This window comes from Amphiura filiformis, chromosome 3 (genome assembly GCF_039555335.1).
Source record: "Amphiura filiformis chromosome 3, Afil_fr2py, whole genome shotgun sequence".
NCBI lineage: Eukaryota > Metazoa > Echinodermata > Ophiuroidea > Amphilepidida > Amphiuridae > Amphiura > Amphiura filiformis.
In genome coordinates, this window is record NC_092630.1 from 16,874,154 (window position 1) to 16,900,838 (window position 26,685).

General features: G+C 35.6%; 1 protein-coding gene across 3 annotated transcripts in view; it reads left to right on the top strand.

The window, feature by feature from the left end:
- Positions 1–26,685, top strand: part of LOC140148131 (uncharacterized) — an 83,250-nt gene that overhangs the window by 23,186 nt on the left and 33,379 nt on the right. For 2 of the 3 annotated variants that reach the window (XM_072169988.1, XM_072169989.1), the window contains exons 3-6: positions 4,169–4,211; positions 6,842–6,958; positions 10,901–11,113; positions 25,189–26,319. In XM_072169988.1, the coding sequence (XP_072026089.1) occupies positions 4,200–4,211; positions 6,842–6,958; positions 10,901–11,113; positions 25,189–26,319 (1,473 nt within the window). In that variant the 5' untranslated portion in view covers positions 4,169–4,199. Of the gene's footprint in view, positions 1–4,168; positions 4,212–6,841; positions 6,959–10,900; positions 11,114–20,860; positions 20,965–25,188; positions 26,320–26,685 lie in introns of those variants that run through there. The other variant, XM_072169990.1, reaches the window with a different exon arrangement.

Here is a 26,685-nt window from a genome sequence, read left to right on the forward strand (position 1 = left end):
TGCCCCAGTATAAATGCATGAGAAATTATTAATAACGCAGTTGAAACAGATGGGTGCGAAACAGATTTGAACTGTTCAATGGTCATAATGTCTTTGACAGAATCATGATGTTTGAAGATGAATGTAAATTGCGAGTTGGTTGATGAAGTTTAATAAGTTCCTGAAGATATACTGGATGAAATCTGTCAATACATTGAAAAGTAATTGAAGAAAAGTTTTATAAATGATTCTGTATTTCACCGGTAGCCAGTGTAAGTCACAGAGAATGAATATGTTATATGATCACAAAATTTTGAGCGAGTAACAAGGCTTGTATCTCAGTTCTGTATTTTTTGAAGTTTTAACGAATCGGATATCAACATTTGCACAGTATTTTATGTGGGGCCTTAGAGCACATCAGACACTTTGAAATTTGTGATAAAATATAAATTTTATGACAAATTATTAAAAATTGATATTTTTGATATTTAACAGTTCTTGAAGTAAACTTTATAAATTGAATGATATGTACTTAAAGTATCTGTAGCTCGAATGAAAAGCCATCTCATTAAAAAATGTTGACCTTTTGTATTGAAGATGTACATTTTTTTCCCCAAAAGACCTAAATACGAAAGGTCAAAATTTTCAAATGATAGATGGCTTTTCCTCCCAGCTAGACTACATATCATTAGATTTGTTTAAGGACTATCAAGTATCAAAAATATAGATGTTTAATAATTTGCCATAAAATTTGTATTAATGGCAAATTTCAAAAAATCAAAATTATTTGATATCAGTAGGACATTACTCATATTTCAGAATGCAATTTGATGTGTCTTATGTGCTCTCAGGTCCCACAAAATACAATGCAAACCTTGCTATCCGATCCCTTAAATGTGTGTGTTGGGAAGCCCAAAAATCAAAACTGTTGCAATGGTCAAGATGGCATTATTTCAAGTTTACATTTATTTGTGATATTAAGAATTAGACCTGAGATAGTTTTGATGTTGTTTCGTTAACATTTAGTAAATGTTGTGAATCAATGTGCATCTAATTCTAAATAAGGAGAACATTTATGTTATTTGGGATCAAAACCAATGAATATAGATAAAATAAAAAAGAAGTTTTCCCAGGCTTGTGACTTGAAACCAACTGACCAACCCTACCAATTTGTCATTACATTCCCTGCGTACACTAATGTGATCTTTAGTCCGCACAACATGGAACAACCTTGCACACATAAAATAGGGAAAGGTTTGAGCATATAACAAAACAATTAATTGCAGTTTTTCAAGAAAAGTGTGAAAAAAACACCCTTTCTTAAACCAAATTTTCATGAAATAGAGGACCAACAATAAACCAAAATGGCTGATAATGCACTCCCAGTCTTCTAAACTAAATTACTGAAAATGCACCCCAAATCTGCCCCACATCCCCATACCCTCATTTCCAGAAGGAACCCCCCTCCTGCATAATTCTGCTTAATCCTGCACACCAGGGGAATAAGTGGCGTAGATTTCTTTTTGACATTGGGGGGATGGGGTTGGAAAATATTTCTTGAAGTATAGTGAATCCAGTGCCTTTTGGCGACCAAATAAGTCTATGGATCTATGCCTATGAGGGGAATTAGGGTTGGGGTTAGGGTTGTCGTTAGGGCAGTATTGGAAGTCTGCTGACATTTGAATAATCATGTGGAATTCTGCCATATTATTATGAAAGTCTCTTGTTTTTTTTATAGAAATACACTTAGTCACCATTTTAAAACACGCTCATAATATGTTTACACAAAAATCATATTTTGTCATATTGGTCTGGGTTGCCAGTTGCATTGTTAGTGTTGCAGGCAGTCGGACTTAATCCTTGCTAACTTGGTGATTTCCAGACAGTATGGACTATAAATAAGTAGATTCATCACCTGAAATGTTTCCTGCAATTTAATCGAAACATGCCCTCAAGTGCTTAGCTAGGCTATGCTAGGCTTGCTAGCTTCAATATATATCATTGAGTTGTACTAGACTTAGTGTTATAGTCAATTTCATACAGTATTTATTTGATCTTAAGTTTGATCATAAGTTGTTAATTTTTTTTTAAACTTAATCATTTTAAAAACTGAAAATGGATAACTTTAAAATAGTTTTCTCTACTACAAGTTTTGGCAATGCTTCTTCCACTCTCATGATGAAGATGGGTTACATGAAGTTTTCCGTAGTAGTGCATACACATATGTAACAAAATTAGTATGGTTTCTCATTTTTGGTTTTTTAAAGTCTCAGATTTGATTGACAAATATTAGCCAACAAAACCAGTGGCGTGGCCAGGGTGGCCCCCGACTTTGTTAAAAATCATGTAAAATGAGCCGTTTTTCGGCAATTTTAGCCATTCTGAAAGCCCCTCTGAGCCCTCCGCCAGGAACAGATCCTGGACACGCCGGTGAAAACCTAATGATTAGCTTAGATAGAGCTTCAATAAATCAGTCATATGAGTTTCATCTTCTGCATGTGTTTTCACAAAATGTACATATTGTATGATTTGTGGTAGATTGAGTAGATTCTCACGTAGGCCATGTATATCATTGTGAAGGATTAAGTCATTGCAAAATATATGTGTGCAAGTGGAAACCAGCCAACAACGCAACAAGTTTTATTTGATGGAAGTCGTAAAGAAAAAGAACAGGAAATAATGCACATCAAATCTGTGTTGTGGACGTCCGACCCTAAGAATTGTGGCAATCCACCAAGTCAGACTAACCATCTGCAATCAGTCTGCATCAGTGCATTGCCTTAAGGTGGCTGTATCGGCTACGGTGTCATGCTCAGAATTCCTTGAAAATGATATAGGATGTGTGTATTGATGAGAAAACCTTACTTGCCAAGTTTTAATTTTTTCCAACAAAGCGTTTTTGAGTTACACAATTTTTTGACATCTCAAAATCCCATTGAATTACTACAGGGAAGGGCTTTTGGCACTTTGCCAATTTCTCAAAATAGCAACATTTTTGAAAACAAAGATTTTATTAAAACCGATTTTTCTCTCCTTTATAGCAGTTGTATATAAAAGTTTTAAGTTTCATTTTGCTGCCAATATATCACAGAATAATACAAACCAAGTTAATTTTCTAACTTAGTGTTACTTAAGTATATATTTAACAGGAATGTTGGTATTTTTTTATGATTTTTTGATTTTTTTCTAGAAACACTAAATTACCTAAATTCTAGGATTTTTTAGCCAACAGGAAGGGTGCTATGGTTACCAAACTTTCAGGGAAGTTAAATAAGATTAATATCTAAATTCTCTCGTCAGTTTTTTCCAATTAAGTGTTTCTATTTTAAGCTACAGTGTTTCTAACATTCCCTAAAATTAAAAATTAAAAAAATAATTTTTTTCAAAAAGTAAACACTTTATCCACAAAAACTGACGAGAGAATTTAGATATTAAGCTTATTTACCATCCCTGAAAGTTTGGTAACCATAGCTCCTTCCTAAGTGGGCAAAAAAATCAAAACTGTCAAAATTAAGGAATTTTCAAAAAATAAAGAAAAACATAAGAATTGTTACAATTTTTATAAGACTGGGGAAAATACTTTTCTTTGTTATGTTAAAGATTTAAATGAATAGACCTGACTGATCAGACGCAGGAGCTATTTTTCTGCAAGGCTGTTGTATCCGAGGCAGCTACCTTAATGGGCTATTCCATTTAAAATTCACATCTCCCCCGTGGAAAATTTTGGAAATATCTTCCACAGGGGGAGTATGAATTTCATATGGAATGACCACATTTAGGCAGCTCCATTAGGATTTCATACACCCTCTGAGAAAGATTCAACATGAATCTTCCACTGAGGGAGGGTGAGTTTCAAATGGAGCTGCATTTGAAATTTCCATTTGAAATTCCTACTCCCCTGTGGAAGATGTTTCCAAAATCTTTCACAGGGGGACTGTGGATTTTAGATGGAATAGCCCGATATTAGCCATGTGTCCATTTGAAACCAAAATACAGACTATATGTCTGTGACTGTTGCCCTCTGGCAAAACACGTTATGGCGTCTTTCCTTCTTGGAACAGTTTTCTTGCAGAAGCTGTAGACTGGCGATGTCCTGTCCTATATGATTAGATATATCTGATATGATCAGTAGTTTTATTGGCAAATACTAATAGTTTATAATCCTGTTTTGTTTGACCTTCTTTTTCAGGTAACCATGGTGTAATGGAACATATGTAATTATGGAATCCAAGGCAAGTATTTTGTATTTATTGTTATAATTCGTCGGTCGCAACACATAGTGGCGTACGTGAAGGACAAAAAATGTTTCCGATCAAAACATTTTTGATGGATATGCTACTAGTAACAGAGTCGACACTCCTCTACTTTTATCTCTCAGTGACCCAATTCCATATAAAATTAAAGCTTAAGGTTCAAACTATTAAATTGTATCTTTAATAGTTAACAAGGAATTTGGAATAACTATTATAGGATAATAGCTAGCTCTAAACCACTACGCCACTATGTGAAACGGAAATTTTGGAAAATCGCGCTACGCCACTATGTGTTGTGACCGACAAATTACAGATTATGCATTGATTCCATATAGTCAAGTAGTCAACCCAAAGAGATGAGAGTCCCAAAGAATCCCGACTCAAAATTGTCCTGTGCCTAATATTGTTGTCAATATGCCATATTGGCTTGTCACACATGGAGATATAATAGTGCACCTCCTGCATTTATACGCAGAATGTGAACAAGTGAATTGAAATTTACGAGGCACATGACAAAATAATCCAGATGAACACTATTTTGCCCCTCCCCATGACGAGTCCCAAACATGGTTGAGTTGGTACTCTTTGGGTCTATCTCCTTGAGTGTATCATATCTCACATTATTAGCAGATGGAATCATCACCAAGCTGCAACCAAAACCTTTGGTCTTCAGCTTGGTGGATGTCCAGGATGATGACCTTGGGTCAAGTGATTATCATTTGAGGTCAGATGATGAGGAAATTGCTTAATGACCAGGTCCCAACCATGTGACAGTTTAACTTTTGATTCCCCCAAAAAGATTGTTTGCTTGTCATCCGACTAACAGTACCAAACGTTCGGACCGAAAAACCTTTTAAATATTTTTTATTTTTTACTATTTTCATCAAAAATTTTAAATTATTTTGTTGGGAAAAAAAACCCATCTGACTCAAAGAAGCTAAAAAAAAGTTCTTTACTGTGTTTCAAAAGGTGATTTGCACTATGAGGTGATGGATATGTGCCTACCAGCTTCTTGAAGTGGGGACTATTGCCTATTGTTTAAAAAAGGGGTGTCATTGAGCATAAATAAATGAAAAATAGGGATCATTTTGTATAAAATTGTGAAGGGGTCGTTGCATGGGTAGAAAATTTGAAAAAATTATATTTTTGTTTCAAATTTGTCAAATTTACAATACAAATTTGCTGAAATAAGAGAATTTGAAAGCTTTGGCATTATTTTATGGCATTTTGATGATAAAATTCTAGAAAAAATGGGTAGCCGATACTCAAAATAATGGTTCATCGGTTAGAACTTAATAAGAAGGAGCTCAGCAAGTAAACTGGCCTCAAAAAGAAACTTATAATTTTTCACAAGGTCATATCTTAAAATCCTCTCCATAAAAATTAACAAAAATTGCACACAGGATTACTTCAATACTTTATTCTAAACACATGTCAGTAACCAAGCAGTTGTCCAACTGACACAACAGTAAAATGCACTGACACGGAACAGCTTCCGGGACCACATTCACAGGCGAATAATTGGAACCCAACAAAAGAAATATGTTGGGATGTGAATTTTGGTCCAGAAAGGTGTTCCATGTCAGTGCATTTTGCTGTTGTGTCAGTTGGACAACTGCTTGTGTTTAAGTAGAGTATTGAAGTAATCCTGTGTGCAATTTTTGTTCATTTTTATGGAGTGGATTTTAAGATATGACCTTATGAAAAATAATAAGTTTCTTTTTGAGGCCAGTTTATATTTGACGTTAGAACAGGCACATACCCGTTTAATACTGGCTTGCAGTCATTTTGACTGAATGAGAATGAAACCAGGATGGATTTGTAGCAAATTCATTTTTGTCATGGTACTTTTCTTTTGTTATCTAACTGTCACAAAACTATCTGCAGTTAACACTTTTTAATTGGTTTGATCATGTACTCTAAACAAAGCCAGTATTGGTTAAAATTAATAACCTCCTTATATCATTTAATTCCTGGTAATTTAAACTGTTAAGTGCCTATTTCCTTCTCAAGGAACTGCTTGATGACCTCTTGGGATGACGTCACAAATTGTAGGCTGTTCTGAAATATTTATTGCCAATTTAGAGTCTATGTTTGGGAATAAACCAAGCAATTAATAAAGCCTAAGTGACAGATGGGGAAGGGGTGGTACCAAGTACAAATGACCATACAGGGGATGTGCTGCAAAGTTTGGTTGTATTTTTAACCATTTAGTATACCAATGACCCCTTTTCAAGACTAATTTTGGTATATGGATGGGTTTAATATTTTTTCACATTTTTCAAAATTTTCCCAATTAAAAAAAAATGGCCCAAATTTGTCAAATTGTAGCCAACTTTTTATAATTTCGTCAACAATTTTGGGGAAAATAAAAAAAACCTTTTTGTTTTAAATTTGCCCTAAAATCTTGACTTTGTTCAAGCTATCTACCCTTTGATAAATATATCATTTTTTTATTTTTTTTATCAACTCTAAATTGTAACTCTGAAACAACTCGAACTCAAACTCATAAAATGCATTTACTCCATCAAATATTTCAGATTTTAAACAAAATGTTACAAATGTAATTTTTTTTATGTAACCGCTATTTATATAATCCCATGCTACAGGTGCGCTCCATTGTAAATAATTTTGGCGGTGGCGGCCATTACAAGGTCAGTGGTCCAGAGCTAATCGTGCTGCCAGATGAAGAGTTTGATGAAGTCTTGCAATCCCTAACTCCTCAGGTTAGTTCTATACCAAAAGAATTGGTGGAGAAGGTATGTCTGCCATATTTGCATGTATTTGTGGAAGGAAAGTAGAGTCCTCAGCATTGTCCCCCAATTTTATTATCTGCTTTTACAAAGAAAGGTAACTCTCTACAATTCTGGACAAATTGTTTTAACACTTTCACATGGGTACTTCCAATGTGCTCCCCCATTCGCCATTCAATTTTGTAACCTGTTGATTTTGTCATGCCCTCCCTAGAGGCACCCTTTGGTGAGGAATGAGGAGGGTTGTAGTAATAGAAAAGAGTTTGGACTTCACACCAAAGAAAGCACAATTTTAGAATGTCAAATAAACATCTCAAAAAAAGTAACTAACCCCCCTTAAATAATTATGGATATTATTCAAAAAGGGGCTATTGTATTACAAATCTGTAAAATGCGTTAGAAGCAGTATTTATTTCTGCGCATTTTGATACCTCATTTGATACGATAGCCCAGAAAACAATAAAACACCGGTCAATTTAATGTAGTGAGGTCCAGATTTGAAAGTTGCACTTACATACAAATTTTTACAATACAAAAACACTCAGATATCATTACACAGATTTCCTTCCATTACACTAAATGCAAAATCAATAGAATTTACTGCAACTTTCAAATCTTGGGCTACACTGATTTAAATGTACGCTGTGATGTCAATATTTAGTCAATTGCTACAAATGAGGTGTCAAAATGCGCAGAAATACATTCTGCGTCCAATGCATTTTTACAGATTTGTAATACAATCGCCCGTTTTTGAATAATGACCATTATTTAAGGGGGGTTAGTTACTTTTTTTGAGATGTTTATAACGTCACTTCTACCATCGTGACGTCACAGGTCAAGAATACAGAGCCAATTCAAGATCAGAAGGCCTGATGATGTGTCATGGATATGACGTGATACTGTAGCCATCTGAAATAGTAAGTCCAGTAGAACAGAATTATAATTTAGTCCAACTATTAACAGAAATACGGTTGAAAAACAGTCCTACTTTTACACAAGTGTTCCAACTATTTGTACAGGATTGTAGCTTATTACGTATGGGATAAGTGTCCTGGGGAACAGGTGCATCATTCTGGCCCAGGATTCTGACCCGGGAGTTCGGCGAATTCTCCTCTTATCTGGCCTAGCCTGATTTATTTTAAACTTTTTGGCTCCAATCCAAACAACAAACAAACAAAAAGGAAGAAACAAACAAACAATTTTACCCAGCCACCCAGTAGCTGGTGAATTTGACAGCCATTGATCTCCTACCTTGCAGTTCTGGTAACAGATCCCGTCAAAGGGATCCTGTCAAAGTGATGGTGTCAAAGTGATGGTGTCAATAAAGTACTGGGTAGATGTTTGAGGCAAAGACCAAGCCTGGTATTGTATTTTCAAGATTTTATGTATTTTATTTTGTGGCCTACCTTGATTTCTGAAAAAAAAAATCCCCAAAACAGAACCAGAATGTCAAATTTGATTTTAAAAAAAAACCCTGATCTGACCTGACCCAATACCAGTCAGGTCTAGGGAAATAGAACAATCCAATCATCCCACATGACTATGAGGGACACTATTCCTATTCTAGTTCTAACCAGAACTCTATCCAACACTGATCCATACAATACTCCTAATCCTGACCAAATCCTGCCTATACTAACCCTAATCCTCACCTTTTCCATGACTTAACCGTATAACCTAACCCTAATCTTATTCCTAATATAATCTTGGAATAGTCCCCACTATTTTAAAGTCTTGCCAAACATTTTATGGCTCACCCTGTATCACATGTCTGATATTGAACAGTTGCATTTTTTGGCACATTTTTCCTGGCAAATTAGCTCAAAATATCCCACCACTGTGTACTGTCAGGATTTACCTAATATGGTTTTTATGGCACAATTGGGCTACATTGAATTCAACTCCTGCCGCTTTGGGCAAAGTGGTGGAGTGATTGATATATCGGCTTGCCGCCGTTAGCGTTTCTGGCGTGACTGCACGGTGAAGTAGAATTGTTGTCAAAGCGGCAAGCGGCAGGAAAGAATGAAACCTCTAACCCCTAACCACAGGGTCCATTTGGTGAGGTATTCAATAGTTATGCCCAATATTGATATTATGAAGGAAAAGAAAACCAAAGAGTGTGACCATTCAAGTGGCCATCCACCCAATTGGGTGTTTTCTGTGCGAAATGCAGGTCAATCACCCAAATATCGTATTTTTTAGGTGCATTTTCCTAGATATTGGGCTACTTGTACACCATCCACCGCCACCTTGGTGCTTGCTACCCTGTTGTTCTGAAAAAGTGTGGCAACACTGCATACTGCTCTATTCTAAGATTTCTGTCAATTTTCACATCAAAATTGCAGCTAAAAATATTGCTTGCAAAAGGTCGTGCCAAAGAAATAGAAAGGAAATCCGTGAATGTTAGCTGATGGGTTATTATTAGCTATTATCATTTTACAGGTTTTAAAAGGTCAATACACCTGAAACTTAAGCATGGTAAGCTTTTTTTGTGTTTTTTTTTTATCATATTCAAGTTTGTTTTGGAATCGTTGCAATGATTGATATTGTTGCACTTTTATTGTCTGTTAGGCCCAAAGTATACTCAGATGTGTAGATGCAATTCTTCCCCATTTTTGCTCATGCAATACAGTTGAAATATACTCAACATATACTCTAACCAAGATATATTAGCATATTACTTTTATTGCACCATATCAGTTGGTGAACCGATTGAATGCATTGAGATTCGGCATTTGTAGAAAGCTCATATTTTTACTTGTGACCCTAGAAAACTTTTAGACCAGAGATCTGTTTTGTTTAGTTTAGTTTAGTTTAGATGGTGTGAGCAAACAAGTGGTAGTCTAATCTCCTAATTGTGGAGTACCACCCGTACCATTCTATGAGCAATAATATTGTAAAATACATTTTTCAACTCAAAATTTTGACTTGATGATAGGCCTCGGTCCTCCATGTAACATGGAAAATGCTATATGAAAAAATTGGACCGCCTGTCGTACTGTTGTATATGCCATTGAATGGAATGTTTTGATGATAGTCCTCTTTTAATGCACTATGGCCCACACCATCAGGGATGAGTGATACCAATTTCCTTCCATGAAAAAAGATGGAGCAGAAACTCTTTATCATGTTTATAAGACAAAAAGAAGAACACAAAACTTTAAATGTAGAAATGAGAGAAATCAGGGTGTGCATGGGTTTTTTAAACCTCAATGCGCCAGAGAATTATTGGTCATTCTATTACCCCCCCGACCCATTATTCAAAATCGCGCACTGTGATTTGTTGAAAGCGCGATCACGTGACAGACCATTAATTAGCGATAAAGTGTCAAGGGCAACAAACTTTATGTTCTTCTCGCATCGCAGCGCACTGCAAAGCGCGATGCAGTATATTAGCGTCGTTACGCATTCTACGCGAAGCATCATGCTTGGTTACGCGGTCTGCAATACTCGCTATCACTTACGCTTTGGCTACGCGTAGGCGCTCCACCTTGAGTTAAAGAACTTGAAATATTTAGGCAAAAAATGTGATATTTTCTCTTTAAATCGCACCATTTTGTGGTAATAGAATAGAAATAAAGGGTGCAGCATTATCCTTTACCGCAAATAATGTGTCCTCGGCAGTAAAAGCGTTTAAATAATGGGTTCGCTGCGCCTCACCCATTATTTACGTTTTACTGCCTCGGACACATTATTTTCGTGTAAAGGATAATGCATTACCCTTTATTTCTTAAGTCGTTTACCTACAAAAAAATGTATCTGTAGTAGCTGAACCTAGACTGCAAGAAAGCAATTGTCTGATGTAATGCAATTAAAGACGGGTATTAAAAAGTAAGATAATTATCGTCTGTTTCTAAATATGTTGCCATTAATGTCCAATACTCTATGACTCATTCATCCACACATGTACTATAGGAACTAGAGGAAACAGCCCGTGCATTGCAAGAAGCTATCAATAAACTGCAGCATGAGTACAAACGCCTCAGCCAGGTCATGCTATTCGACGAGGCCCACAGCAGCACCAACTCTGAGCCTGTCGAAACTAACCAAACCAATGGAGGGGGCTTTTCCCTGTCGGAGCAGAAACTGGCGAAACTGTGCGTGCGCAACAGGAAGTGCCTTTCACGGGTGAGTGTCGCTTGTGGGTGTTGTTTGTAATATTGTGCTACTAGGAAATAGTTGTGCTTACGTCTATTGTAATAGATCATTTCGTCAGGTGTATCTATCTCAAAAGGCTGCCTTGTGTGACTTTTTATTTTTGTTGTTTTATTGTATTGAGATACACTGTAAAATGAACTTTATGTATTCATTTTAAAGTATTATCACAATATTACAATCGCTTGTTCATTCATAAAAAGAGAGAAGCAGGCTGAAATATAAAATAGCATGATGAAATGCAACAATGATAATAAGAATCACACAAGGCAGCTTTTTGAGATAGATCAGTATGTGATGCACCCAATTTTTAAAGTCTATACATGTGCGTATTCCCTCGTTTGGTGGTATTAGGTTGGTTGTCTGAATAGTCTAATGCATTCATATCCATTGGGTACTTGGTGATAAATGAGTCAGTTGATTACATGGAACGTAGGATTTGATTGATGTAGAAGTTAAAGCTTTAGAACATTTCCGTCATATTAAGATGTAAGTTCTTTGTCTGCATATTTAAGTGGTTTGGCTAGGGAGAGTGCTCAGGGGGGCCCCACTCAAGAAATACACCGTTAATCTGTGAAAACAAGTAAAAAGGTGGTTTGGGTAGGGAAAGTGCTCTGGTGTCTACATGTGACACAGGTGATAGAATGCAGTTTAAAATACCCTCCAAGGCCACATCATTTCACATTTTAGGTGAGATGGAGCCGACGGGGACCCAGCTATGGCTGCCATTGAGGTGTAGGAATGTGTGAAATTGGATTCGTCTATATGAGGCTGGGCTGAGTATTTAGATTGAGCCTGGTCCCATCAGGACCCAAGTGTGTCTCCGCATGGATTGACTGTTTAAACAAACAAACAAACAAACTATGTCACTGGGATGAGACCGTTAAGCAGTTCAAGTTGAAACCCATACCCCCTATATATGAAGGATGTGACCTGTTAAGGTTAAAATTTTAAGATTAAAATCTCCATAGAGGAAGTATGAATTTCAAATAGGTCTACCTGAATGGGTGATTCCATTTGAAATCGACACCCCTCTGTATGGGAGATTAAGGTCATGTCTTCCATAGGGGGTGTATAGATTTTAACTGGAATAGCCCAATGGTCTCATCCATTATATGTCTCATGGATATTTGACAGGATTGCATGATCATTGCTGTACTTTTTTCCTACAAGTCATAAGACAATTATGAGACCTGGTTTTAAGTTTGGATCTGACCTCATTTCTGTAGTAACTCATCATAGGTGCCGTTTGATTTCCTGGTATGACACTAAATTGTGCAGGTATAATACAAACCTAAACCACAGAAATAAACATTGGGTTGTGTTATTTGTATGAATGATTCCATGCCGACACATGCACATGAACTCACAGACGGGGAGGAGTGGGCACTAGTGTTGTAAGAATACATTACCTGTAACTGAAGACTCAGGTAAAATGAGGCAACTGAGTCATGTGAATATATACAGTGACTTCAATGCAAAACTGGATAGAATATTCAAATTCCCCCAACTGGATACAACCTCCCCCAGCTCTTACTTCCTGTATGTCACTGTCAGGGGTAATTATGAGCTCCCCCCCCCACCCCCGGTCAAATTTCCAAACAGTGTGCCAAAAATGTTTGCCCCCCCCCCCTCAGCCTGCAAGGAAAATTTGCATATTTACTGTTTTCCTAAGCCTTTTTACAGGTGTGCCAAAAATGGCTTTTTCCCCCTCGGCTTGGCTTCCCCCTTTTGACCAGCCATTATCTTCACGCTGAATTCAAATCAATCACTTGTCATCTTCAAACTTACACAGAACAATACTTAGTAAATTGTAAGAAACGTAGAGTCAAAATTACTGTAATTATTGTCTTTTTTTACTCCCGGTATGTTTTCAAATACCAAATACGATTAATAGTTTTGAAGTTAAAGGTGTTTTTATATGGCTAAGTTACTTTTTGTGCGGTCTTTATAATAACACCTCACAAAAATTAAGTGAACACATTTTGTTTGTTTATATTTACTAAGTTTTTTCAGATTAAAAAAATGTTACTATAGTACACCCACACCCACTAATTAGTAACGTTAATTAGGCGAGATAAACGACTAATACAGACAATACATAAAATGAATCCTATCTCGCATGTTGATGTTACCGGGTAGCTCTGGGGTGATATTTGGCACAGCTTTGATTTATGTTGCGATTTCCAAATGAGTAAGTCTACATGTATGACATCATTGTACATAATGAGGTAATATGGACAAGGCCCATCACCGTGTGTGTGGAAATAGCCCACATGTTGACTGGAGCTCACTGCTTACGCTATCGAGCTAGTAAGCTGGCCTCCTATGAATTAAACTTTGTGTATCTGTACTTTGTGAGTGATTCACTTGGGTGGTTTGATTTCCTGTGGATGGTACGTCCGTACGTCGTCGGGGTTTTCAAGGGAGACTTTATAATTGGAATTAAAACTGTCATCATCGCTTTTGTGTGTCATTACCATAGCAGCAAGTGGACATTTATTGGTGATATGATGTTGATATTGTTTGTGTAGTTGGATCATTGTTGGATTATTTTTGAGATGGCTTAAATTGTGGAATTGAGTTTCTTTGGCCACCTGTGACGCATTTAGTCGGACAAACATAGAGGTAGGATTGCGTATGTGATATCTACATGTTCATGTTATATTGAGGCAGAAGTTTCTTGCTCCTATCCTATCTATTAAGTTAATTTATTAGTATATTGATGGTATCAATCATGAATTGTTACTTTCTCAGCATAATTTATACAGGACTTTTGTAAGTTGTGTAATTAATTGAATTAATCATTATGTCATGATGTGTTTATTGGTGAAGCATAAAGTAATGTGAGTAAAATAATGATGATTGCATCGCAAATCTCTTTGTATAAGAAGTAAGTTTGATATTCACAGTACGTGTTTTTATTTTCAAAGTTTACAACTTGGAGAAAAACAAGTTGTCATGACAACAAACAATCAACAAAATAAGAAATCAAAGAATTTACTGAAGTGGGGAGTATTTTAAAGTAATTTTCAAAGAAAATAATATTGACATGTTGTGATTAATTCTTTAATATTCAAAATTTTTGTGTGTGAATTGTAAGCGGGAGGGGGGGGGGGCTACCTGCAGCCTGCATGCCACATACTGCCCTTGATGATGATGATGTGGCCTGTGAAGCCTTTTCATACAACATTACATTATGAATATATAAAACAAAAGTGTACGCAAAGGGTAGGAGGAGGGGGTTCCCAGCTCCTACCATAAGTCAGGTCAAGAAAAGCTTAACACACCTGTTGAAAAGTGTTTGTTTTCAAAAATGAAAGGATGTTTTTCCAGCAAATTAAATTATTAGTAGTTGGAACAATAACATAGGATGTATAGTTTACTGTCATTAATTGGGCAATTCCATTTGAAATCTTTCACCCCTATGGAAGACACAACCCTAACCTTTCACAGGGAGAGTGAATTTCAAATGGGGTTACCTTAATGGGTAATTCCATTTGAAAGCTACACCCCCTGTGGGAGATTAAGGTTGTGTCATCCATATGGGTTTATGGATATCATGTAGAATATCCCTCTCTGGCTTTAGTTACATGGTTTGAAAACAACCATGTCAGTGTGAAGGTTAACATAGAATTAGGATCATTGAAAAACAAAAATAGATATAGAATATCATAGAAATCAAGAAAAGTGAATATATATGTTTATTGTCATGAAAATCATAAACTTGCATTTGCTTGGGGAATTTGATACATGCCATTATACCACAGAGTAAAACAAGTCAACAATTTTATTTAAACCACAATGTATGATTTTTGTCAAATTTTAATTTTAAATTCTGATATTCTTTACTTAAAATGCTGAAATAACATTATACGAATGTAAGTTAATATGTGCTGGTGATAATTAAATTTAAACTGACTTACAGCACAACAAATTAATATTAGCAATATAAACTGTCAAGAACAGGTTCTGTCCATTTTAATGAGGTAAATGCTAAAATAATGAGGTAAAGTGAAAGAAATGTCTGTTTTGGCTATTTAACAAGGAGTTCTATATGGGGGATTTATGTCGTATTACAACAACTTTATGTAGAAATTGCTTTGTTGACCTACAAAACACAACAAATTTGGCTGATTCCGTTAAAGGGGTTACATTTTTACATGTGTAAAAATGTATTAAAATTAACTAATTTTTTATTATAAGATTCATTATGGCTTTGTGCAAAATAATTTTACAGATTTGTTTTTAGCATAAAACATGTTAGTAAGTGCACTTGAATTTGGAACGTGATCAAGTTAAAGTGACCTGATTTAAAGTAACTTATGAAGATTAGACATACGTGTAGTAGATTATTTATCTGAGCATGTGGATTACAGTGAATTACTAGAACCATCAATTGTAATTAATAGTAATTAGAGGTTAATCTTTTTCTTTGTCTTGCGTACATGTAAGGTCCATCAGGTATATCATAGCTAGGCAGGTACAATCTGGGACACAATTGTTGGATCACTTTGTCCTGAGATTATCTTCTTCACACATGGAAAGGATCAACAACATTGCACCATCTTACATCACTGACCTTCTCGTTCCATACACACCTGCGCGCACTCTAAGATCGTCAGACAAATGTTTGTTAAAAATTCCATGATCTAATTATTCTCAGGGAGCCTGTGCTTTATCTACTGTTGCACCAAAACTTTGGAACTCATTTCCCTATAATCTGAGGCAATCAATTTCTGTTGATCAGTTCAAGTCTGGACTCAAGACTTTCTTATTCAGTGCTGCATATATGTCAACTATAATGTTTGATTTATCATGTTTAATTCTGCTCTGTATTTTGTTTTACATATATTAAGGACTCTTTGGTTCTTGTTGATCGTATTTTGTATGAAATTGTATAAAGCTAACAATTTGGATAGTTGATTTGTTTTATTCAGCTATAATTTTTGTTAATTCTGTTTTCATATATACATGTATTCTTGCTTGTATCAGGTTTTTTGCGCCTTGTCTGTAGCTTTATTTCAGCAGTTTTGAATCTTCAAAATACAATTGACAAAATTATTGAAAAAAATGATTTGTTATTAGAAAATCAATCCTTGGTTTGTTTGTATCAATTGTTTACTTTTATGGTGTGACAAACTTAATATGTATCGCATCATGCTGGCAACTACAATCCTCAAAATATGTCTTGAAACATTTAAGCGTCTTTAGGGGAAATTGAATCCCCCACTCCCACATGCAATGTTGAGATGTGCAAATGTGTTCAGTGTATCTCCAAAGTGTCACAATATTGAATGATGGGGGAGGGAAAAGTGTTAATTGAAGGCCCAGCTTTCTTCAAATACTCAATATTGAACATTTTTATCCAGATTAAAAATACACATTTGATTTGATTAAAGATGCCTAAAGTGTTCCAAGGACTTTTTTCAAGGATTGGCTAAGCCAATCACAAAAAAATAACATCTGATTATAAACTTTTGGCTATAACTTTGAAACTGTTCAATGGAATCACACCAGATTGTTTCCAGGAATATCAATTAATAGATAGGCTATGATGCGAGTACAAAATAAAACACTTCATCATTTGTTTAGGGAGTGGTCAAATAAATATCCTATATGCGAGAATACAATGTTCATTTATTTTAATGAGAAGGCTTAATACAGTATAAAAGTGAGATATGTCATATGTGTACAACTGTATAATACATTTTAGGAAGTGGATCTACTTGTTCTGCTTGAATCACGCCTTCATCTTACTCTAGCACACATTTTACTAGCATTTAGTGACCATTTACTTGTAGCAGGGGGCCTGATGCAAAAGGCGCACCCTGAATTTTTTGATCCCTCTGAAGGGGGGCCTTTAAAAAATCACCTTAATTTGTTTTGTAAAACATGAGTTTACACTATTTTCTATGGGGTTGACATACATTTTTCATGACCAAAGTTGGAGGGGTCCTGAAAATAATTTTAGATCCGAAAGGGGGCCCTATTAAATGTGAACTTTTCTTTAACATCATACCCTCCTGACAAGTGTTTTTGAACAGTCCCTTACATCAAATTAAAGCTGATTACAATTTCTTTGGCATGATGATACAAATAATAATAAAAAAATTTAATTTTTAGGATATTATTGTCTTCAGTTACTTCATCAGGTCAGGTATGAAATAATATCACAAGATGAACGTTGTCAGGTCATATCCGTGCTGTCAATAGACTAGGGATTTTCCATAATACTGTAAACGTGATATTTTCGCGGTATTTAATTTTACGGTTTAAACTGTTTGGAGCATTTTTGCGGTTTCATATATTCACAATTAGAAACAATTACACCTTAAAATAAAGTGGGTAAAAATATTTTTGCAGGCTTTTAAATTTGCGGTTCTGAAATGAATCGTGAAGAATGTGAAAATAAAAAATGTGCGAAAATATCCCTCAATACAAAGCCCCCCATAAAACAGGATGTTTTCATGTGCTCATGTCTATCAACTTTATATAGCAACAATCATACCCGTGACATGTCAAGTCACCCGGTCATGGAATTTTATCGGAAAGTTAGTTAATTTGGTTACAAGTTCCAGAAGGTTGATCAGATTGGCTACACATGCGAACAAATTGTTTCATGTCAAATTACATTATAGTATGGATGCTGGTCTCAGGTGGTGATCTTTTGTCTTGAAGTGATTTCATGTATATACTTAAATTTGCTTAAAAATGGAATTTTATCAGCGTGAATAAAAATAAGGTAGGTAGGGATTTTGTTTTTGTAATGTAAAAAAAACTAAGTCAATTCAAGCATGCAGGACTTTTTAATATACCGTAAAGATTCGCCTATGGTGCTATATGGGCTTCCTTGACATAACTGGAATTTTCACAAACTGAAAGTGCCCTGTTGTAAAATCTTACCAGCAAATAAGGGCACAACGCTTTATTCTTTTTGAGATTTTCAGAGGAGGGAACTCTCTATTTGTATATGAAATTTACCCTAAGGCAAAGGAGGCCTTATGTCACATTCTCTACATTTATGACACATGTGGTTTCTTCTTTTGATATACATCTATTTTTTAAACAATTCCTCTTTTGGAAGGAGCACTATATCACAATTTTTATGTTTATCTTTGGTCAAAATTTAAAAATGATGAGGCCTATAATGTTTAGGGCAGGTAGGGCTACGCCAATACCCAGCGCCCCGGCCCGGCACCAATAATTTTTCTAGCCTTATTTAAAACCTTTTTCTTGGTAGTCTATTTGAAACAGTTATTTGAGCATATACTTCCTGCACAGGAGACACAAATCTCTGTGTTAATTACAGTAGTTTTAATCTTTTATAGACTTTTTTCAATTTTTTTGTTGCTGCTGTTCTTTACAATTTACCAAGCAGAAAAATATTTTTTTCACCTACAAGTTTCATTTATTTATTGATTTACTATTTATTTCTGATTATACACGTACAACTGGTGTAATTATTTCATAAACTGTAAGGTGTATAGTATCGATCAACTCTGCTTTCTTTTTCATCCATTATTCCGAACTATAGTTTTATGGCAAGTTCATGTATAATTTCAATTTGCACAATAAGGGATTTTCAATTTATCCGCCGATAAAATAAGTTTTTCACCAACATGAATAAGAAACCTGTTTTCTTGATTTAAAAACTTTTCAAATTGAGAAACCTGGGTATTTTTTGTTGTTGATAAAGCCATGTTTTCAACAAACCTGGTTTTTCGATGTGAAAACAAAGATCTTAGAATACATGGCTGATAAAATGAGAATGTGGTTTCTCGTTAACTTCGTCGAAAAACCAGATTTAACAATTGAAAAAAAGTTTGCCATAACTAATGTTGGTGTATATTATGAATCATACAGTCATAGCAAAAATCTGCAAGTTGAGCGAGCAAAAAATCAGTTTTTTATGCTTTTTTGGTCAAAAAAGGGCCAAAGTTTAGGAAAAAAGTCCACTTTTCTCAAAATTGCCCCCTGGATCCAACTAACAGGATCTACATCTCATTATAGTTGCCAAATGAAGTTCAATACTTCAAATGAGATTGGACGAAAATGCACAAGTTTTAAATATTGGTTAAAAGTATTTTATTCAGTGCGTTAGTCATATAAACTTGCCATCATAATCACACAAGCCTGGATCTTCAGAAATGTTTTTGAAAGCCTATGATAGTAGTTGGCAATGTTCCTGTCATTCTGTGGCCTATACCCAGGTGTCAGATCTAACAGCCTTACTGACAGTTTCTACACTTCCTCATTTGCTATTTCTAACCGGTCAAAACTTAATGGTGTTGACAGCTAATGGGCTGTTCCATTTGTAATCCATACACCCCCTATGGAAGACATGACCTTAATCTTCCACACAGGGGGTGTAGATTTCAAATTGAGTCGCCCATTCAAGTAACCCCAATTCACACTCCTTTTGTAGAAGATCAAGGTCATGTCTTGGGGGGGGGGTGTATGAATTTTAAATAGAACAGCCCAAGTTACCTACAGCGCATCAACCTTAATGAGCATATGCTTAGGCCATAATTCCAACCATGACTCTTTACTTTTTTCTTCTTTTATAAGAGTCTAAATTAAATGACAAAGGAAGATTCACTTAATTAAGTGGTGATGAAGCACTGGTTTGAGTATATCCTATATAATAAACTCACAATGTTATGGAAGGAGAAAAGTTTTAAACCTATGTCTAATGACTAAATACATGGAGTTGCGATAACTTTTGTCTGTGATGATTTTATTTCCTGACTGAATAAGTTAAAAATATACATTTTGTAGCATTAGGTTTGTCACATAATGCAAAATACACAAAATTATGCTATGTTTCAGGTCTGACCTCTTTACAAAGTGTGGTCATTGCAATGTTACTGTATAATATTATACATACATGTACAGAAGTTTGTTGCAATAATTATGCTGTCCCAAAGTTAATTGTTTCAATTAACAGCAGTAATAGATTGAAGATGTCCACATATAATTTCCATGAGAATTAAGAACACTAATTTAATATTAATATGTAGTCACATATAATCCAGAATCACCACAGTTAATTAAAAACCTTGGAGTTTAATATTAATATGTAATCACATAATTATACAAAATTTCTATTGGTTACTGTGAAACTAAGAAGTACTTAATTTTAGCATGCACTTCAGCAAATTACTAATGACCAACATTTTCTTGGGACTTGGCTTTGTTTTACATATTTAGGAATGAATATTAATTACTTCTAAATTTGTTAATACACAAAACGTTTTGAAATGAGCTTTTGGTACTTAAATCAGCTAATGTTGAAATACATGAACTATTAAAATACTTTATAAATTAAAGTAGTTTTACAATAATTAAAAACCATAGTCAAATATGTAGTCAGATATGTGAACTTAATTTACCAGTGTGTCTCCTTTAATTTGAATAATAAAGAGTCCGTAATTAAAGCACAGTGAAAATGAACAACTTCCTGCCAATATGCTCTCATCCCAATGGCAGAGATCATTGAACTCCATCCAGTAATCATATCTCAATCTTTGACCACAGTGGCTGGGTATGAATTTTCATACCCAGCTCATTCACAGGCCATTCAATGAATGTACAAATGTATTGGGGTCAAAGAAATTTGCCTTGGATGATGAACATGTTTGGGACTAAAATAGTGATTCAGTTCAAGCATTGACCCACCAAGGACATAATAATGAGTTAAGATAGTGTAGTTAAGACAGGCTGAAATTATGCATGGTAAGCTTAGGATCAGTTCAAATTTGCGTGATGAAGTAATATGCATGGCCTCTTTGATAACTGGGACCAATTCTGGTGAAGCTAAAGTAAGTTACTCATTTTATAATTACAATGTACAGATTCAAATGTTTATGTAAATATGTTTACATTTTTATGATCCCTTTGTTTGAAATACAGCTGATTCAAAATAACATTTTATTAGGCATGTTTTATACCATGATATGGTCTTACATGTAATCAGGGAAGTGATCCTCACTTCCCTGATGTAATGTAAGATAGGAGAAGCCCATCCCTGCATCTTACTTTCAAAAGTATAGGTCTGTGTGAACAATTAAGACTTGCAAGTAACTCGCAAGTATATAAGCATGACCTTATGTTGGCCATAATAGAGAGTTCCCGTGTTTTCAAGCGGAACGGACTACAATAGTGTTTATAACGTGATTCGCACCGCCGTATTCCTCATTCCTTTGATTTGGTCAATGACCCTATTGGTGCTACATTCTACAAAATAACATTTGCTAATTATTGCGCGAGTGTTGGTATTCTGAAAATTGTAAACGGAGTTTAGGTTTCCCTCCAAGATGGCGGGTAACCCAAAACACGGGAACTCTCTATAGGACTGAATGATCCAATTTTATTGTGATTGTGCAAAATTTACCAGTGAAGGACTCACTTACTTGTGAGTTGGCTTACAAGTAAGTCCCGTGTGGACAAACACTTGCAGTAGAATTGCGGGGTCAAAAGTAAGTATATACTTTCAAAAGTAGGCTACAGTCTAAACACACTTAATGTTGAGTATATGAAAATGAATTAAGCTGATCTCTACTGCCTTTTGATTGACTTGGAAGGTTGTTCTTTGTTTCAATCACAGCACTCCCAAAGTGAAAAATGGGCTATTCCATTTAAAATCCATACGGTCCATACCACTGTGGAATATTTTGGAAACATCTTCTAAAGGGAGATTATGGATTTTAAATGGAATATTCACATTAGGCAGCTCGATTTGAATTTCACATACCCTCTGAGAAAGATTCAACCTGAATCTTCTACAGAGGGAGGGTGAGTTTCAAATAGAGTTGGTTAATGTGCTATGTTCCATTTGAAATCCATACTCCCCCTGTGGAAGATATTTCCCAAATCTTCCTCAGTGTGGATAATTGGACTGTTATCTTCTATACTCATAAAGTATCTGCTATAGAAAGTAGATACATTTGTATTTAGTAGAGCAGATTACCCCGGTGGGTTCAGTTTGTATTTAAAGGTAGGACGTATGACCGTTCCAGGATTTGAAAATGACCCCTATTTCACGGGGAATCGAGGACATTTGCAGCAATTTTACCCCCTATTTTGCGTGAAATCAAGGAAAATTTGCCCCCAAATACCTCCCCTATTTTTATCATTTTGAGGACGCATTTTCATTTCACCCCCTTATTACGAGGAATCGAGGACATTTTTCTGAAATAAATACCCTTATTTTTACCATTTCAAGGACGCTTTTGAATTTCCCCCCTATTTCACGGGGAAATGAGGACAATAACGAAAACTGTAGCGGTAAAACGTGGACGAAAGTCCTAGAAATACACCCTATTTTCCATTTCAAGGACAATTTTGCTCCAAAGCACCCACCGGGCAGATTACAGAGTACAAAAATTTCTACAAGTCATTCTTTTTGCATTATGTCTACGTGCCTATTTGTCATACACCATGGATTCAGTCTAAAAAAAAGTACCAAATCATCAATCATCCAGTTTGAATGTTCCTTTGGGATACATTTTGGTGGTTTGTTGAATGTCAGGAGTGTTATGTTTATTTTTAAAGAATTTTATTTGTAAGCCTGGACACTGTCCTGGGATTGCTTTACTCTTACACTTTTTACAGTAGAATCACAAAAGTATTAATACCTAAAGTTACAATATTGTTGTTTTGTCTCATTTTTGTTGTTAATTGCCAGATGAATAAAAATATAAAAAAAATATGTGTAGTTGGAGATTTGGACCATGTTTTCTTGTACATATGTCAAAATGGGCTATTGTTGAAATCCATTCACCCATTTTGAAGACATAATCTTAATCTCCAACATGGGGGGGGGGGTGTAAATTTCAAATGGTTCACCCATTCAGGTTACCCCCATTTGAAATTCACTGTGTACATTAATGTCATGTCTTCCATGGGATTTATCACAGGAATAGCTCAATGCACACATAAAATGGAGTCTTTGTGTCAATTTTTTTTACATCTTATTCAACCTGGGTAAATCACATTTAGTGTTGAAACTCTGCTCTCCTCTGATGCTCAGGGGCCACGGTAGGGTGTATGAATAGCCAGGCATTGCCCTGATCGAAAGTAGCAGCAAGATCTTTGTCATCATCTGCATCTGCTTCACATATGCAGTAATTGAGAGAGAGAGAGAGAGCAGATAATTGTATATGAATTTTGCCTCCACCAGGGATCGAACCAGGGACCTCTTGCTCCAGAGTCAAAGATCTTAACCACTGGACCACACTACTCCGTTCAAAATCATGGCCATTACCATTATTAAAGGCATACAGAGATGTAGTTTTAACATAGGGCCTAAGTCTATAGCCAATAATTGCTAGTAACTTAATTGCTATCGGGTTGGTAAAGCTGCATCTCTACATGGCCAAATGACTGGTAGCAATTTAGCCTGTTTAATACATTGATCCGGGGTTTCTCTACCGGAAGCCAATGTGTACCCAAATTCCTCCCCACAAAGTAATAGACAATTGCATAACAATAGATACAGCTCAAGAGGTTTAAACCATATCCTTTGTTATGCAATGTGCATATATTGTATTATGGGAAGGGATTTCGGTACAAATTGACTTCCAAGAAACCAAGGATCCATGTATAAGACTTCATGTCAGTACTGTTCCCTCCAATGATTCTCATCTTGAGCCAATTTGGTACTTTTACCCAAAATTGGCTAAATTGGGATATAAAACAACTCAAAAGTATTTGTATTATTTTTTTTTCTTGAATTCTTTCTGGGCCAATTTCTTTTAACTTGTTGTGCCAATTGTGCACCATAGAGATAGGGAACACTACATGTCAGTCAGGTAAAGGTCTCTGTTGAGCTATACTTTGCCTTGTCTCAGGTTGAAAACTATAATGAGAGCGGCTCATCAGCGTGGCATTGTGCATGATATGCGATAACTGGTGTTTATAAGGAAATCTAAAAGATATTCTTGTCTTATGTCCTTGTACCATTTCAAGGACAAGTTTCAAATTTGAATAAAATATCTGAGTGGGTTGCAAACTTCCTTAGGATGGGTGAGTGTAATTGCTTCCTTAATTGAAATAAATCTTAGCCTAGCAATGGCCTATATCTATGTGAGATATGGTCACTGAACTAAAGTCCCAACGGTGCTCACGGATGCAATATTAGTCTCCTCTCCATGACATAGTCTGATAACTTCCATTCAACAGTCTATAGGGTTAAAGGACTGTGTCCTGATAAGATCATAATGAGGTATGCAGGTATTATTCTTTCGAGACATCTCTGTTTAAGGAAGTTGTAATTAACCTGAACTGTACATCGGGCAGTATTTGGGAATACCAAATCTGATATCCAATCGGGCTAAAGGCGAAATATTATGAAATTGGGACAAAATGATATGGGGAGCAGAAAAATGAAATACATAAGAATACTGGCAAGCTAGGGTTGTGAATAGACTTTAGGAATTGAAAAATTTGGTGCTAGTACATGATGATGATAATGATGATGATAATGATGATGATTATGATGATGACAATAATGATGATGATCATAATTGAAATATGAAAATAAGCTCCCGCTTTGGCCTGATTGGATCAGCTTTTTGTCATATACATAACATCTTAGTGCCGACTGCAGACGACAAGTTTAAAAACATTTGAAAATTCAAAAATGTCAGAATTGTAACTTTTCATGACAATATTTGGAATCAGCATGAAAAATGCATTAAAATGAGTGTAAACAAGCCTAGTATTGGTTCAATGGTTCTTAAGAGAGCTCTTGATATTTTGAGAAAATATTTGAAAACTTGGACTTTTCATCTTGAAGCCTATATGGCTTAGCATGCAGAACTTTAAAGAAAGTCTTACAAAGTGATTTTGATATTTCCTTTTCTTGATCTGTTGTACTACCGTTTTACAAACAATTACAGAGATCTTGATTGAGATACAATGAAATGTATTCACCAATATTTCACAAACAGTTAAAAGAGATCTTGATGTATTTCCATATCAGTTCATTATATGGTTATCAAATTTGATTAACATTTTTGGTTTTATTTCTATCTTGTTTTTAGCTTATGGCTGTGGAATGGGAAGCTGAGAAGACCTCAGAATCAGGCTCATCCGTCAACTCAGATTTGAGCTCCGAAGATCTCAACAATGGATCCGAGAATGGAGATTCGGACTACTCAGAAATGGACAATGCCATAAGTTCTCCGACGTTCAATCAGCCCCCACCACAAAAGTTTGACAAACGCATGAGTCGGTGTAGTACCGGCGGTGATTTGGAGTCAATTTGCGAGGAAGGTAATTCCAATGGACCATTTAATAACGGACCTACCATGGCCATTGACTTGAGTACTTGTTTGGATTTTGTACAGAGCTTGGGGGAACAGGTCAAGTCAATGCAAGATAAAATTCAAAAAAGCAAAGAATGTTTGCTCGATGATGAGACTGATGAGGAGGAGGAGGGGGAGGGGAAAGAAAGAAACACTTCATTTGTTGATGGAACGGAATCAGAATCAGAACAATCTGGAATGATTATGACAAATGCTAAAGAAAATGGAAGTATAACGAACACAAATGTGTCGGATAATAACAGCAGTAATGGAAGTGCTTATTTGCATACATCTGGACTGGATATGCCAGTTGAATTACCTGAACCCACACCTGCTGAATTCGAAGATGACGGTTGCTATGAGACGCCGCTTCAGGTGGATGCTCTCAGGCAGCGCTTTGAAAATCGGGCTGTTTTGAATGCATTGCATAATGGACCTAGAATAACCCAAGATCAGGAATATGAGGAAGTATTGCGTGTACCGCACCGGCAACCTAGCCAAAACGAGATGCACGAGAAGAACGACAGTAATTACATGACAGTGTCAAATTATGAGAACCATGTGAATCACGAAGCACAAGTGCATAATAATGTGCAAATGCGTGTGAAAAGCAAAAAGAAGTCGGGGTCCACAAAAGGAGGGGTAGAGGATGGGGCTATCTATGAATTCCCTCCGGATGATGGAGAGGAAGATAGCACAGAACTTGATATCGATGAGCAGAGGAAAGTTATAAAAGAGGAGGAAGTCGTTACTAAACCAGTGGATGATATTATTTATAAATATGATGGACCACTGATATTTGGAATAGAGGATACAAGTGAAATTATAAAATTGGAAGAAAGAGATGCTGTGAGGAAGTGGGATCCAGTAAGTATTGTATTCTTTGCTTCCGAGAATCAGATTTGATGAGAATCAGATTTGATTCATGTGAGAATTTGATTTGATTCTTTTGAGACTGGATTTGAAATTATTTGATTTGATTTTTAGATTTGATTCTGGTAAAGATCGGATTTGATTCTTATGAGAATTTTATTTGATTCTTATGAGAATTGTGTTGATTCTTGTCAGAATTAGATTTAATTGTAATAATTTTATATTATTAAAACTTGGATTTGATTCATGTGAGAATTGGATTTGATTCTTGTGAGAATTGGATTTGATTCTTGTGAGAATTGGATTTGATTCTTGTGAGAATTGTATTTGATCTTATGAGAATCAGATCTATTGAAAGAA